Source organism: Hippocampus guttulatus, chromosome 13, assembly GCF_054856545.1.
Source record: "Hippocampus guttulatus isolate MCC_2025c chromosome 13, RoL_Hgut_1.0, whole genome shotgun sequence".
Taxonomy (NCBI): domain Eukaryota; kingdom Metazoa; phylum Chordata; class Actinopteri; order Syngnathiformes; family Syngnathidae; genus Hippocampus; species Hippocampus guttulatus.
The window spans coordinates 2,904,544-2,922,202 of NC_141273.1; the positions used below are offsets into that span (position 1 = coordinate 2,904,544).

The 17,659-nt window shown below is 41.2% G+C and overlaps 1 protein-coding gene across 2 annotated transcripts in view; it reads right to left on the minus strand.

Annotated features, from left to right (window-relative positions):
* Positions 1-17,659, minus strand: part of babam2 (BRISC and BRCA1 A complex member 2) — an 84,389-nt gene that overhangs the window by 64,852 nt on the left and 1,878 nt on the right. For both annotated transcript variants that reach the window (XM_086127690.1, XM_086127691.1), the window contains exon 4: positions 8,260-8,354. In XM_086127690.1, coding sequence (XP_085983816.1) covers positions 8,260-8,354 — 95 coding nt within the window. The remainder of the gene's footprint in view (positions 1-8,259; positions 8,355-17,659) is intronic.

A 17,659-nucleotide genomic window follows, 5' to 3' on the forward strand; every position in this document is an offset into this window, starting at 1 on the left:
GTTCCCAAAATGCTCGTCACTCCCCCCTCCACCCATGCAAGACTGAAAAGATCCTACATCACAGCCTTTTGCTTGAAGCAGAATAGACCAGAAAGAATTCATTCTTGCCTCTTTCTTGAGAGATTGGTGATGATGAATTGTCCAAAGCATTATTCGCATTCAGGTAAAGCAACAAATGAAATTAGTAAAATTATTTGGGAGCCTGGGTGTTGTTGTCTGAGGATAACATCATGGCAAACTCACAAAAACGTTTTTCATCCACCAGGCGGAACATACCACTGTAAAGCTATTCAAAGAAAGTTTGACCCTGATGCAAGGTTTGCATAGCATCTGTTCTTTGAGTGTATTTCAGGTTTTGAATGACTCACAACTTTATATGTGTGATAATATCAGCGAAAGCAACATATAATATTCATCTCATTCAGAACTACATTTCGTAATTGTCAGTGTTAATTATTCTGATAACCTTTTGGCCATGTTAATGCAATCCACAGGACTGAAAGCAACATATTAACCCATTCAGGGATAGCAGTTACGACAGTCAACATCTTTTCATGTTACCAGGTTACAGGTTATCATTAGTGGTGCATGAAACCACCACCTAAAAAGCAAGTTATTTTTTTTAATCAGTATGTAGAACAGATGTTCTTAACATGGGTTCGATCAAACCCTTGGAGTTTGGTGAATCGGTGTCAGGGGTTCGACAGGGCCTCTGCCATGGAGGTTAAGACATACCCGACTCAACATGTCAATTAGTTATGACACGCCCGCTTGGCCATCGCTGGCTGCAGATGATCACATTACATTGCTTGTCCAATCAGAGCTGCGGGAAATTTAGTTGGCTCAGTAGTCAAGGTGTGACTGTTGTGATAGTACATCGTTTAAAAACAAAAAAACATCTCTTGAAATGTTATTGACTTTTTTCTGACTTAAATCCATTTTTTATGTCTTGAATTTGGAAAAAGTCATTTTTATTTCTCACTAATGAAGGGTTCAATGAATGTGCATATGAACTGGTTGGGTTCGGTACCTCTAACCATTGATGTAGAAGCTCTTTCAAAGAAATGATATTAGAATGGTAAAAAAGAAACAAATGTTATTTTTAATCAACTATTATTTGGGGGGGGGGGGGGGGGGGGTTGCTCCTATACGTCAACTCCGGCGCCAGGAATTGATGTCAAACTCACAACACAGATCATGGCATCGAGGTAGAGTTGCATTCTAAGATAACACAATCCATTTGCTTGCGTGGAAACACTTTGGATTTAGCAAGGAAGGACAAGAGGGTTTCCGTGTATCGCCTTTTCAAATGCCAAGTGAAATGTAACGGGAACGTGAAGATTTATCGACGCAACTCGACCGGCACCATAAACAGCAACAAATCTGAATGAATCAAGAGTGGCGGCTGCCGTACAAAGGTAGTAGGACTGGGATGGACCAAAAAGATGTTGCTGCCTCATTTATTCAAAAACTCAAACATAAATCTCCTTGTGCTCAAAGAGTTACTTATTATTGTGGAGGCATGTTTTGTGCACAAATTGGTGCACAAAACATCTAATCGCTCATTAATGAGCCCCACTGAATGTACGCACAGAAGTGGCTTGCTGCCACCGGTCTACAAAGCAGACCAGCTCATATTTTTGAAAAAGAATATGTAGGACTTGGGCATCCAGTTGTTTTTTATACACAACAATCACAGCATCAGATTTATTTAATGAAAAAAAAAGGTTTAATACTTGTATATATTTTTTTGGTTCCACAAGAGAAAGTTGAATATTGTTCGGATGTATGAAGCGAAAGGGTTTGTTTCCATTTAATGTTTTAATGCATAAAAAACCCCAGATTAGTCTGATAATAAGGTACGTTAGTGAATAAAAAGAGAACTAGCTAGGTCGGATATCAAAGGGCTTGCTTGCATAAAAATTAGCATTCAAGGATGGCAAAAAACTGGTGAACAAAAAAAAAAAACATTAAGCACAACAAAATTGTGTTTAAAAAACATTTTTTTAACCAAATCAACACATTCAAAATGTTAATACAGAGGTACTTTTTTCTCCCATTCAGCCAATTTTGGTGTAAAACGGGACGGGCGTGGCTCAGGAGGCATAGGGTGTGGTCCTGTAACCGAATGGTTGGCTGTTTGAATCCCACCCTGTTTAAGTCATGTGTTGTCATGTCTTTGGGCAAGACACTTCACCCACCTTGCCTCCAGTGTCACTCCCACTGACGTATGGGCTGGGCGTGAATATTTGGTGGCAGTCAGAAGGGCCACAGCCGCATACTGGCAGCCAGACTTCCGTCAGCCTGCCCCAGGGCAGCTGTGGCAACAGAACGTAGTTTACCACCACCAGAGCATGAATGTGTGAGCGCATGAATAATGTATCAATTGAAAAGCGTCTTACAGTGTCCAAAAAAAGTGTTGGATAAAACTGATGCATTATTGTTATTAAAACACATATTGAATGTAATCTGCATTTTTTTCAAGTGTGTGTGTGTGTGTGTACTGTATATAAAAAAAATAAAAAATCCTCGTCTCACCCCTCGGGTGGTGTCCGTCCCTCATTCAGCTCGGGTCCTCTACCAGAGGCCAGGAAGCTTGAGGGTTCTGCGCAGTATCTTTGCTGTTCCCAGCACTGCACATTTCTGGACTGAGATGTCCGATGTTGTTCCCGGGATCTGTTGCAACCACTCATCTAGTTTGGGGGTCACTGCCCCAAGTGCTCCGACCACCACAGGCACGACTGTCACCTTTACCTTCCAGGCTCTCTCCAGCTCTTCTCTGAGCCCTTGGTATTTCTCGAGTTTCTCGTGTTCCTTCTTTCTGATGTTTCCATCACTTGGGACCGCTACATCCACTACAACGGCTTTCCTCTGCCCTTTATCTATGATCACGATATCTGGTTGTTTCGCCATTACCATCTTGTCAGTCTGGATCTGGAAGTCCCACAGGATCTTCGCTCTGTCATTCTCCACCACCTTCGGAGGTGTTTCCCATTTTGACCTTGGGGTTTCCAGTCCATACTCCGCACAGATGTTTCGGTAGACTATGCCAGCCACCTGGTTATGGCGTTCCATGTAGGCTTTCCCTGCCAGCATCTTACACCCTGCAGTTATGTGTTGGATCGTCTCAGGTGCCTCTTTGCACAACCTACACCTTGGGTCTTGTCTGCTGTGGTATATCTGGGCCTCAATGGATCTGGTGCTCAGGGCCTGCTCCTGAGCAGCCAGGATGAGTGCCTCTGTGCTGTCCTTCAAGCCAGCCCTCTCTAGCCACTGATAGGACTTCTTGAGATCAGCCACTTCAGTTATGGTCCGGTGGTACATCCCGTGTAGGGGCTTGTCCTCCCATGATGGTCCCTCTTCCAGCATCTCATCCTCTGTTCCCCATTGTCTGAGACATTCTCTGAGTATGTCATCCGTTGGAGCCTTCTCCTTGATGTATTCATGGAGCTTGGATGTTTCATCCTGGACAGTGCCTCTCACACTCACTAGTCCCCGGCATCCTTCCTTTCGGCTTGCGTACAGTCTCAGGGTGCTGGATTTGGGATGGAACCCTCCATGCATGGTTAGGAGCTTTCGGGTCTTAACGTCCGCAAGTGTGTGTATATGTGTGTGTGTGTGTGTGTATGTATATATATATATATATATATTCTTTTTTTCACCCCAAGGGGCCAGACAAAGTGTGGTTGCGGGCTGCTGCCTATCCGTGTTCTGGGATTAAAAAAAACAAAAACAAAAAAAAACCCTGAATCTGGGGTTTAAAAGTGCAAGGGAGGGTTCATTTACTGAAGAAGAGCTCTGGCAGCAAAATTACAAACATATGAAGAGAAAAACTGCAGGAATATACTGTATGTGAGAAAATAAACACACAAAGACCTGCCAAGCACTGGCTCAGCAAAGGTACTTCCCCTTATGTGCACAGCTGGATTTATGAGACAGTGAGCAATACTCCCCCCTTCTCTCGCAGACTCTGACACAAGCAGGGGAATTTAGCTGCTTTATACATGGCTGCTGCAAAAATAGGAATGATGCTTGCATAGTCGGCTTAAAATACCAATGTCATATGGTTGTGTACAAAAAGAAGAGTTTCCCAACTAAAACCGACCAGCGATTTTCAATTCACAATTCTAGTGAGTCTTGAAATCTGCTTATTTTGAGCCTTGAATTTCGACGCAAATTAAACTGTACAGAAACAGAACCGTCTTCAAACAGTTTGAGAATATTTCTTTTTCAAATGTCAACCGAGGTCAGAAATCCAACGAGAATGATGGATCTCTCAAAAAATTTCTTGGAGTAAAGTTGTTACCAAGTTGCCCCCCATTTTGTATGACTTGTCGAAAAGGTTCGGACATGTTTGGGTGCACATCATTTGTCAACTAAACAAAACTCATTGTCAAATCAATTTAAGAAAGCCAACCTGCTCAACGAATGCTTGGTTAAGAATCAGACCATAGGACATGGCAAGAATTTGAAAAGCTGGTCAACTATTTAGTGGTAAACTAGCTACTTGACTGTCTGTCTGTCAGGGAGTGTATTGATACTGCACAAAGAAACAATGCATGCACTGCGTGCAAAATTTCACAGTGGAATAAAATAATTTAACACTTAACATTACCACTTTGTTTTTCTCAGAAAAAGATCACAGGTTTGTAAACTGTCCATGTCAGCACTTTTTCATTTCGTTTTCTCAGGGTAAAAATCCCACTTTGCACCAAAATTCATCACAACAAAGAGTGTAATGTTATTCTCTCCTCGGTCAAAAAGTACCTCACCCAGTTCCAATGAAGTTGGGACATTGTGTATTATGTAAATAAAAATAGTACAGTAATCCCTCGTTTGTCACGGTTAATGTGGACCAAAACCACCCGCGATAAACGAAAATCCGCGAAGTAGTTAATTAACATAAACAGGTTAAAAAAAACATTTTTTAAGTCCGCAAAGGGTCTGCGAGAAGCTGCAAAACAACAGCGAGTCACATAGAGCAACATATACAGTACTGTACTCTATGTATATGTAAAATAAATAAATAAATAAAATATATATTTATATATTTTTAATATGTTTGAAAAAATCCGCGATGCACTGAACCCGCGATAAACGAACCGCGAAGTAGCGAGATATCACTGTATATCATGATTTTTTTTATTTCATTCTCAACGAATGTTAATTTGAATGAGTACAAACAATATATTTATTGTTCAAACCGACGAACATGATTGGTTTTTGTGCAAATATTCTCATTTTGATATTTGATGTCTGCAATACATTTTGAAAAAGCTGGGACGGGAAATAAAAGACAGGGAAAGTTGCGGAATGCTCAAAAACAAAAACACCTGTTTGAAACATTCTACAGTTCTATCCATCCATTTTCTGTTCCGCTTCATCCTCACAAGGGTTGCGGTGGGTGCTGGAGCCTATCCCAGCCGTCTCCGGGCAGTAGGCGGGGGATACCCTGAACCGGTTGCCAGACAATCGCAGGACGAGCAACCATCCGCACTCACACTCATACCCAGGGACAATTTAGAGTGCTCAATGAGCCTGCCATGCATGTTTTTGGGAATGTGGGAGGAAACCGGAGTACCCGGAGAAAACATGCAAACTCCACACAGTAAGGCCGGAGCCAGGATCGAACCCACGACCTCTGCACTGTGAGGTCGACGCACTAACCACTGGACCAAGGGTAATTCGAAGCAGGTGAGTATTATGATTGGGTATAAAAGCATTTCCAAAAGGCTCAGGTGTTCACAAGCAAGAATGGGGCAACTTGTGAACAACTGAGTGAGCAAATAGTCCAACAGTTGAAGACCAATTCTTCTCAATATTCAATTGCAAAGAATAAGGGTATTTCACCATAAGGTCCAAAATACCATAAAAATGAGAGAATGTGGATAAATATCTGCATGTAAGCTGCAAGACAAAAAAAAAAAAAACTGAACGCCAGTGACATTCGATCCCTCAGTTGGCACTGCATTAAAAACTGGCTCATGAACACATCAGAAAATCATTGTCATTCATCACTACGTCTACAAATGCAAGCTAAAACTTCACCATGCAAAGCAAAAGCCATATATCAACAACACCCACAAATGCCGCATGGTAAAGTGTTCTGTGGTCTGACGAGTCCACCTTTCAAATTGTTTTGGGAAATTGTGGATGTGGTGTCCTTCGGGCCAAAGAGGAAAAGAAGCATCGAACCTGTTATGGACACAAAGTCAAAAACCCAGAATCTGTGATGGTATGGGGCTGTGTTAGTTCCAATGGCATGGGTGACGTCCACATCTGTGAAGGCACTATTCATGCTGAAAGGTACTGTACATACAGGTTTTGGAGGAACGTGTGCTGCCTTCTAAAAAACGTTTTTTTCGTGGACGCATTTGCTTATTTCAGCAAGACAATGCCTAGACACATTCTGCACATGTCATAACAGCTTGGCTTCATCGTGAAAGAGTGCACGTACAAGACTGGCTTGCCACCAGTGTCTCATATTGAAAATGTGCGCCATGTTATGAGGTGCAAACTATGACAACGGATACCCTGGATTGCAGAGCAACTGAGGGTGCACATCATACAAGAATGAGAAAGAATTCTACCTAAAAAGCTTTGACAATTAGTGTCCTCAGTTCCTAAATGCTTATTGAGTGCTGTTAAAAGGAAAGGTGATGGAACACATCCCCATCCTACCTTTTCTAAAATGCGTTCAAGGCATCAGATTTAAACTGAACAGATATTGACAAAAATAAACAAACAAAGAAAATAGATACTGTCGATATAATATACTGTTCCAGCTTTTTTTGCGCTCAGAAAAGATGACGGGCTGCGAACAAAACAAGTCTGCAAATAATGAACTTCACATGCACAGGATGGGGTGGGGGGGACTTGCTACAAACAAGCTAAACCAAAGAAAAAAACACGACTTTCAGCTTGCTCCATCACAGTGACTAACTCGTATAAGTTGAGGAATCGCGCGGATGAAAGTTTGAGATGGCGGTGAAAAAAACTCACAAAGGTCTACTAATTACGACATTTAACTCATTCACTCCCAAAGACGTTTTTAAACGTCTTTTCAGACTTGGTCTAGAATTGGCTGGTACTGAATGAGTTAAGAAATGGGAATGCCAGTCTGATTTGTCGTATGAATCGTACTGTATCACTAAACTCACCTGTGACGTATGCACAGAACACGAGCGAGAGATACGACGGAAGGCACGATTATAAGGCAAGTTGGTCATTAGATCTATAGGCTAATCGCTATGAAAAATATTATGAAACAGTATTGGTTATTCTATAATTTACTGGTTGCAGCATGGTAACTTTAGGAATAAAACATTCGTCACAAGGTGTAGTAATGCTAATGTTAACTGTTTGTAGAACTAATGATGACGTGTGTTCGATTCTTTCGTCAAATTGACAGTAGACTACACATGCATCGTCTTGGGAAGAGGATGTCAAGCCAAATCAATACTTACCTGTATTAATGATTCCGAGTAAATTAATGTTTGCAGTGTGAGATTGGAAAAAATACTCAGATTTTGTGGTATGCTGTATTCATGATGCCATATGAGTACACCAATTTTTGATCCATTTATCTTTTTTAATAAACCAGGAGTACACAGCTGCTGATGTAATGTTCATTGTTAATGCATAGTTTTCAAACATTTACACTTGAAACATTATACTTTTGAGTTTCAGAATCAGTCAAAATAGAAAAATGGATTCCGATGATGAATGTTTACGGAACCCAAAATCGGTGGTTTCCCATTGGGTCATCCAACGGAACCGAAAAACGGTTACCGTGAATTTCTGAAATCCTCAGGCCTGCTACTGAATTATTTAAATATTTGCAGCATAGATGAAATCATAGATGAAACAAAAAGCATTTGTTTATTTATTGTTGTTGTTTGTGTTATTATAATATGCAATTGAATAAGTAGACCATTTCAGAATTCGAAATTTGGGACTCTCTAAATGCATAATGGGACTCATACTTTTCTGATCAGCGAGTCCATGGGACTCGCTGCGGGTAAACTATAAAATTATCACTGATATGTGTACACCTCTTGCAGGACGTTGTGGGATTTGGTCCACAGCACAGTTAATTTACTACACACCTATCCCACTGAACAGAACTAATAGGAGGGACAAGAATTGAAGGCTGAGAATGTGAAAACGTTATGAGATGCCAAGGATATACTGTATAAGGAAGCAAATCATTTCAAGAAAATGTCTCCTTTGCTTGATTTACTTAACTTCAACACTCACCGGTAGTTCTGAAGGTTCAGGTAGAAACTCTGTATCTTCTCCAAAAATAAAATCTGGGGGCAGTTCCGGATAGTGGGCATTAAATATAATATCCCCTAGGGGTGAAAAAAAAGATGAAATCAGATTATCTTAATGACTCACAGTGAAAATCTTTTTCTGCTCTTTAAAATGCCTTTTGACTTTGGAAACGGAAATTGGGTATAATCTGGTGTTCAGGAGCATGTTTCTCATGCTGTAATGACAGAATTCTACTTTTTTTAAAACACTTTTTTAAAGTTATTTCATGCTGCAACCAAAAAAGTGATGGACATGACTTACTAATCTTTTTAAACTAAATACATGAACATGAAATCATATGAAAGAGCATTGAAAATTGTGTTTCGAGGATAAGTGCTTTAGGAAATGGATAAATGTTTTTTGACATGGAAAACAAACAACCAATTAAGGTCACAACACATGAGCATGACATAAAGGTCTTAATAAAACATTGGTCTTTTCCACATGACAAGGATTTGAGCCCAAGGTCCTTTTAATTGAAGCACCTAAATTAATGAGCCAACTTGACATTTTCAAGTGAAGACATTCGGTCATTGTTGTGGAAATAATGTGCATCATAGACACAAAAATAGTCAACCTGGACTGGACAAATTATGTGAATCAAGTTCCAAGTGCTACATTCATGAGCTCAAAATGTTGAACCGATTTGCCAGATGGCTTGATCTCTGCTACCAAATGAGGCCATCGTGTTATAACGTGTTGATAAAGCCGGATCGCTATGTTCCGATATGTTGCACAATTCTATTTATGTGCTCCAAAACTATTCAGTTCTGCTTTTTTTTTTTTTGGTCACTCTGCCGATAGCAGGAGACGACAAACATGAATGTATAGATGGAAATTTCCAATGGAGAGGACTCAAACAAAGGAGGATGTGTTGTAAGCTACTGGTGGTCAGCCAGAAATACAGCGGAAATAAAAATCTGACTCACCCCTTTCTGATTGCCAGTTGTCGTTAGTTTTGGTGAAGTTTTTTTCACCTTATATGTGACCTATAACCTGTACAAGTCAATGGGGGGGAGCGGGGGTATGTTTGAGCAGTTGAAAATGTGGTTGCACATATGCGCACACCCTCATAAATGGGGATGTAGCTGTGTTCAGAACTGATCACGTTAAATGGAGGGCAGCACACACCTTCCACCATTAAAGTGCCAAATGGATTTCAGCTTTTCTAGTGGGCTTTTCAAGTATCAAGTATCAAGTGCAACTTTATTGTCAAATGTGCTGTACATACAGCACAGATGAAATGTCCTGCGGGTGCCCGCGCCGCCATTTTTGTCACTAGTGGTGTGTTTGCTCTAAACTGCCTTTTAGAATTATGGCCAAAACGTTTAGTCTTGGTTTCATTGGACCACAAATCATTTTCCCCACAAGTTTGAAGAGTTTTAAATGTGAATGGGTTGAGAAGATTTTCTTTGGAAGATACAGGCTTCCATATGGCTACCGTACCCCACCACAACTCTGACATGCGGTGTGAAGAAGACGGGAGAAAGTTGTCACATGTACTAAACATCAAGTACTTTCCAGAAATTCTTGCAGGTCGGTCAGTGTTACTGTCAGCCGCTTGGCAGCCTCCCCGACCAGTTTTCATCTCATCTTTTCATCAATTTTGGTGGCAAGTCCAGCTTCTGGTAATGTCAGTGTTGTCGTGCGATATTTTCTCCACTTGATGATGACTGTCTTCCCTTTGTTCCGTTGTATAGTGTAATACCTTGCAAATTATTTTGTACCCTTATCCTTACCGATCCCTTAAAACAATGTGAACCCTCTAATGCTGTGGAAAGTTCTCTGGGGACTGCGACTTGAGGTGTAAGAAAGGCTACAAAAATGTCAGGGAAAACCCAACTAGAACATCTGAACTTTAATTGGGGTTACTCTAGGGCACTTTCAACAGTGGCTGGTGTGTCCTGGCTCCCATTAAATGTGCTTGGATGTGATCGGTCTCGTCTAAACATGGCCACATCCACATTTAGAAGATGGTCAAAGCACATGAGCTCAGTTGTTGGGTTTTTTTTTTTTTTGGAGTTGTATGGGTTATACTTCACAGTGATGGTGGAAATCGTTTTGAATCGGTTGAACTTCCTCCAATTTTATTATTATTTTTCTTTAATATCACAAAACCTGTCATTGAACAGCGGTGTGTAGACTTATTAACCGCTGGAATGGATGCAGGGGTCACAGAGGGTGTCCGAGCTGCAACCTCTGCAGGTTACGCAATCGCTTCCATGGAGTACATTATCCTTCCATAGATTTTCTCGACCCCTTATCCCAGCTGACTTTGGCTGAAAGGAGAGAGAGATTGCAATACACAGGGTGTTACTATACACGAGAGGAAAAGCCACAAAGTGTTGTTTATTTGTACCGGGCAAAGCGGTGGCGCGGAGGGTGGCTGGGTTTGAATTAATGATGCTTAGATCTGTGCAGAGTGTACCAAGCTTTGGCACGCTAGAAGTGGGACGGTCCATAAACTGGCAGACACCAACCTGCAGCCCTGCATCCTTGATTAAACAAACATTCATCCTCAGGCCAAAGCACAGGAAAGTACAACAGCTGCAGAGTTTTCACGTGCCACGAAGGAATGCCAATGGCCTGTTTTTTGTTTACTTGCAAGTTGCAGTCTCAAAGTCTCCAAGAATGAAAGAACCCTTCCAAAACCACCATGACAAAAAAAAAAAAAGATTTTCGATTGCAAATGTCCGTCAAAATATTAATAAGGCACATGATATTTTCTTAGCTAACGTGACCAAAATCAAGTTTACTCTTTGCTGTGATTTGAACACCCTCGGATCGTATTTGTCCGGATGGCATTGTAAACGATGATTTCATAATCATAATCTTTTGTCAGCAGCGTAGAGTGAAATTCCCTTGAGGGAGCCATAGAAAAAGTGAAGGTAAGTTTTGTTTTATTGATTAAGATAATGTGCAGAGAGTCATGTCTGTTGGCAATATGAAGGGAAGTATTGTTCATTTCCATAATGCTTCCTATGTTGCGATTAAGGATGCAAAGACAAATCAAACAATTAAATGCAAAATCCGGGGTGAACTGGGTGATATGACTTCAAAGTAACATCAAAGTGCAGTGGCTGACCTGGGAAGGAGTTCAGAGCCAGACTTTTCTCTTTAGCTAATCATCGACAATCATTTGCATTGCACGCACATACAAATATGACATTTTTTCATCTATACACTCCTGAAATGGTATCGAAACAGCAAGGCCGTTTTTTTTTATTGTTCTCTGCAATAAAAACATTTTGCACTTCAAAAGATAAATGTGACACCGTTTTAGCTTTTATTCCCAGGTTGTCATAGCTGAATCTGATACACTTAGAAAACAGCATTACTTGTAATGAAACACCACATTTTGTGTTGTAATAAATTTGAAACGTCTTAAACTGACTAAAAGACATTTTATTTTGGCGCAACTGCACTAAGCCAACCGGCATTAACAGCATTTAGCTGTGGTGATTCTTTTCCACAGCTCTTTCAGTTATTGTTGGTTTTGGGTGTTACTTCCTTCTGTCTCCTAGGTAGCAGACAAAATCCACCCACGAAAGATTTTAAGTCAAGAGATCGACTTGCAAGTGTAAACATTCCACTTATTTCCCTGATGAAGTGTTTTGGGTCATTATTTTTCCGGATAATGAAGGATCTCTCATTAAATGCGGTTAAAGCTTTTCTTTGAAAACTTATAAGGTGTCTGGATTCTCCCAAAATACTTTTGCTACTGCCATGCGTCATGAATCATCCTTAGGGCCATTCGTGCATCAAATAACATTCATGAGCCCATCCTAGAAGCTATGCAGGCCTTATGCCACAACATTCCCTGAACTGCTTTTCACAAATGAGCTTGTTGTTTGAGATAATGAGCAGATCCTTCATTTTTCAAAAACGTTAGCCTTCCCATCACTCTGATAAAGATTCGTCTTTATGTTATCAGTCTGAAAAACCTCTAGCCCAGTCTTATAATACTTGCAAATGAGTGGGTTTTGCATTTTGTAGTTGAGCATATGTTCATGGCCTTCATTCCTGTTCTTGATGCCAATGTCACAAACAGTTATTTCGGGGGATTTATTGATAGTTCTTAAAATTGTTCTGTTACTTAGAGATGCCAACCCCTATCATCACCTCTTAGGACCCTTCTGGATTGTTCCTTTTGTGTTAATGATACTTGTTATAAGTGTCGCTTATTCACCGCTATGGAAGCAATGATTAGTGACATTTTGAGGAGCAGCTGCGGTTCAGCCTCCACGCGAGCCAGCTAGCTGCAAAGCTACTTTTGTATGGGGATAAGATGCGATGACATCAACAAACATTATCACGACTGATTTGCTGGAAGAGTCCAAATCGTATGTCAGCTGATCACAAGCTCTTTACGGACTAATTTGCAAACACCAAGTTAATCTACTGCGCATGTCGCCTCGTGAGCTTCATAACATGTTTGACATCCCAGTCCAGCCAAACCAAACACTTGTCATCTCTGCTTTGTACATCGGAGAAAATTCCCCAAAATTATGGCTAGAGCTTCAACCACATGGGATTTTGCGGGCGGATGCCGGAACCAAAACTGGGGGCTAAACTAAACCGAGATTGGTCGATATATGAAATAAGAACAGTGAGAGAGCATATTAGCAGGGTGCGCTATTTGCCCATTTGCAACCTCACAAATGATAAAGTGAAAGAGTTGCGAGGTCAACATTGGCAAGTGGACAAATTGCAGTCGACACAACCTCGGGCTGAACACGCTCAAGACTGTAGAGATGATCGTGGACTTCAGGAAACATCCTTCACCACAGCTGCCCCTCACACTATCCAACTGCCCTGTGTCAACCGTCGAGACCTTCAGGTTCCTGGGAATCACAGTCTCCAAGGACATGAAGTGGGAGGTCAACACCAACTCCATCCTGAAAAGGGCCCAGCAGAGGATGCACTTCCTGAGGCTGCTGAGGAAGCATGGCCTGCCACAGGAGGTGCTACGACAGTACACGGCAGTCATCGAATCAATCCTGTGTTCTTCCATCACGGTTTGGTTTGGGGCCGCCACAAATAAAGGACAAAATCCGGCTTCAACGGACAGTTAGGACGGCGGAAAAAAAATCATTGGCACCGCCCTACCCACTCTTGAGGACTTGCGCACTACAAGAATCAAGACAAGGGCACGGAATATCCTCCTGGATCCCCCGCACCCTGCCCACCACCTTTTCCAGCTACTCCCCTCAGGCAGGCGCTACCGATCCATGCACACCAAATCCAGCAGACACTTAAACAGCTTCTTCCCCCTAGCCATTAACTCCCTAAACAGTCACTGATGTATACTCCACCGCACCAGACACTTCAAAGCGCTCAAGGACATCTGCACAATTGCACACTTCTTGTATTACAAATACTGCTACTGGTCACTTTAAAATGGTTCAATGATTTTCTGGACCAACTGTACAACTGTTATAGTACTGTATTCTACCACTGATCACTTTAGCTCTGCTTGATACTTTGCACATTGTCTCACAGTTGTCACTGGGTGGTACCACTGCACTACGGTTCACTTACATTACGAAATGTCCTTCCATACTTATTTGTCATGTCCTTGTTTATGACGATACTAATGCAGCGTGTTATACCGGAGACAAATTCCTTGTGTGTTCTACATACTTGGCCAATAAAGATGATTCTGATTCTGAATTGTCTGCCAAAGTTGCACTGTGGGAACCTATCAAGTATGAAAATCCATACACAGCAAAATAAATAAATAAACAAAACACATCCGGGTGAAAATTGCATACAGTAATCTCAAAATCCTCTATGCAGCCAATGACGCACCTGATTGGTTACAGTATGATCACAACATTGCTTGTCAATGGCACATTGTTTACATCTGCAAGTGAGTGCATGCTAGCGAGTGTTAGCAAGATAGCACTTCTGTTACAAATGCCAAAATGGATGAAAACGTTAATATTGTTGTCCGGTTCTGCCCCGAAAACCAAGTACGGTGATCCGTGTGGCATAAAATAGATGAATTACACCCTCCTGTTGGGGTAAAAAATAAATTAACCAAAAAAGGATGGCACGGTGGGCCAACTATTTAATCAGGAGTCAGGAAACAAACCTCAAATGAAATCTTAGTGGTTTGGTACTTTCACTGGCTTCTATACTACGAGGAATACACTACATTTTTCCATAAAGTCTGTGAAAAAGAATGCTCATCAAACGCTTTCATGAAAGGGCAGTTGGCTTGGGTCGCGGGTGGACTGCACAAAAGTACTGAAGATGACAGGAAGTACCGTATGTTTCACAAAACATTTCATTTTATGTTCATGTATGGACACATTTCCCGCAAATACATCTCGTCTGTGACGGCCTTCATTTCATCTGTTGCGATTTAACCCAATTTTCACTTCCTCATAAAATATTAACTTGGCCCATTCCTACCACTGCAATGTGTACTTACCCATCAAGCTATGCCCACAACTCCCTATTCACTCATTGATACCAGGAGCAATTTACTTTGTGGTACGATACTGCAACTACAGTGTCCCAAATGACTGAGTAACAACCGTATTGATGTTTAAAGTTCGGGAATTGATCTTCGTGGTATCAGCTCAAACAGTACCCATCCACCTCGCTAACCACCAGGCATAACTCTGTGCTCCTTTTTTTGTCTTGGTGTGTGTTTTGGCTTAGAAACTCCACTCCAAACTTACGTATAGTAATCAGGGTCTTCTGAGTTTGGTATTACGCTGCAAAAATACGTTTACAGGAAGTGAACAGAACGTCCGCATGGCGAGTGAGCCGCCCTGCCCCCCCAACACATATTTCAAAGAGTGCAACTCCCTTAACGGCTAAATACAAGTATGACAGTAACTCTGCGGAACAAAGCATGTCTTGCGTTTGAAACAATTGTCCGGTAGGCTCACACAATGTCGCGTATGCCAATGACGACAACACAATGCACATTCCCTTTGGGCCACACAAAGATAGATTTTTGCAACTAGTACTTAATGTGACGACCTCGCTTCATAATACTCTCAGTGCCTTCAGAGATACATCACTAAGATAGGATAAGAAAACCTTTATTTGTCTCACAATGGGGAAATTCGCAAGTATACAGTATAAGACTGCTGTACAATGGCTGTGTCCCGTTTCAATTCCTCCTGCCATACAGGAATTGCGAATCATATATTCACAAGTGCTTCATTTAAATATGAAATTCAACTAATGTATTTTTTTGCTATTGCATATTTTGAAAGCAGCAACATTGTTTCAAAAACGTATCGGCCCCACAAATCCTTATTGAATTGAACACAACTTTATTGTCAAACGTGCTGTACGTTTGTGTAACATACAGCACAGATGAAATTTGTTCCCTCGCAACATAAAACAAGACGAGCCGCTGCGGGTGTCCGCGGCGCCATCAAAAGAAAAGTTAACAAAAAAATGACAAAATAATACAACACAACACATAAGAAACTGACAATCGTGCAATCTTAACCACTTTCCTGCATACACTTTGTTGTCTGAAGCAGTTATAGATGAAAGAGGAGCGATTCAAAGTCTCCTTTTCACCAGTGGATCAAAGACGTCATAGTGGAACGCCTATTGGAGATAATTGTTGGAAGCATGCGCAAAGTACTGAACTGTCAATTTTTCACAACTTCAGCTTTCCTGATTTTTTTTTGAGACGCGAGACACACTTTTGAGTCGGGCATGGGTCGACCCGCTTTCGATATAAAAGAACTTTCGGGCCTTTGTTTGCACCCATGGCTATCTGGTGCAACTGTCAAGTGCAGTGAGCTAGCTAGCTACGCTACGCCTACACCCTGAAAATGCATCTTTTCTTCAGATATAGCCGCTTTATAGGACCTCAGTGTGGGATGCGAGTGTGTGTTCTTCATGCAGAGAAAAGCAAAAGAAGAAAAAGAAGTTCTTATTGATCCCATAGCAAAGAAGAGCATGGAGAGGGGCTTTAACTTAACAGACATTATGGATCGGGGCTTCAGCTAGCGTGGCCGATTTAGAACTCTGATGTCTGCTGTGAGTGTGAGCGCGTCACAAAGAGAGGGTAAAGAGTGAGGAGGGTGCTTTTTGTTTTTGTTTGGTTTTTTTTTAAAATAAAGTCTGCGAAACCCAGCATTAGGTGGAACAGGGCTTCGGGCTGGTGTGGCCGCTTTAGAACGTCTCATCGTCACAACATAGAAAAACATTGCGACAACTAGTTCTTTGAATCATTTAAATTTTGCAGCATTGTAACAACACTCTTTTCTGTGTTGTGTCAAATTTAGAAGACGTGTATTTCACTTTAAAGGGACTTTAAACGTTGCATATGTCTTTGTTTATCTCACAAATATGCAATACACAACATTAAAACACTGTAATATGTGCTGCGAAACTTAGGTGGGGGGAAAAAAATTGAATGCTAACCCTGATGTGCCCTAACAGCCTGTTTCCACAAGAACATGTGGCACTCAAGTGCAGTATTCCATTATCTTACAAAATCACAGCTTTTCGTGGAGTTAAAAAAAATAAAATAAACACAATTTTTCTCGCATTTGTCCTTTCCTCTGCTGCAGATGAGTGAGTGTTCGTGGTTTTGCAAGTGCGCTGCGATTCACTGGGCTGTTTGAGCAGAGGGGGGAGGGGCCAGACACTAAGGTAGAGAGTGCAGCACAGCACAGACACACAGGAAGCAGGGAAACAAAGTCTCCGCAGAGCAGAAAAGTTAATAATAAGTTACATATTGACCGATTTATCAGCAGGCCGATTAATTGATTGGACTCCAGTTATGGCCAACGCTCAGATGTTAATGTTGTCCACATCAATTCCTATTACAAGTGCTGCCTTCACAAGCAAAATAGGCTTTAAAAAAAACAAAAAAACATGCAATTAGGTGAATTCACAATTGCCATAACACAAAATATGCCGGCTCCAATGAAAATTAAACAGCGTTTTCTGAGCACATTGGAGCATTTACCTCTAGGTTGTACAATTTCCGACATGACCAAAATTGGGGGAAAAAATGCCTCTAATGTTGTAGTACCGGTAAGTCCTCAGTGTGCCTGGTACGGATGAAACACATCAAAATTACAGTGACGTTTCAAACGGTGTCACTTGCCATAAAAACTCCTCTTAAAAAGTGCAAACAGAACATCATTTGTGCCAAGAGCAGCATGGTCAGTGGAATAAGTTGTGTACTTTCATGATCAATTGTCATTCCATGAATATATTTGTTATGGACGATTTTAGATCTGTTTAAAGTGCTCATTCCATGAGTCTTGGAAAATTCCACAAAGATGACAGCCATAAAACAAACATCTGCTTTCAACTTGCATTCCTTTATATTTACACTAAAGAGGGT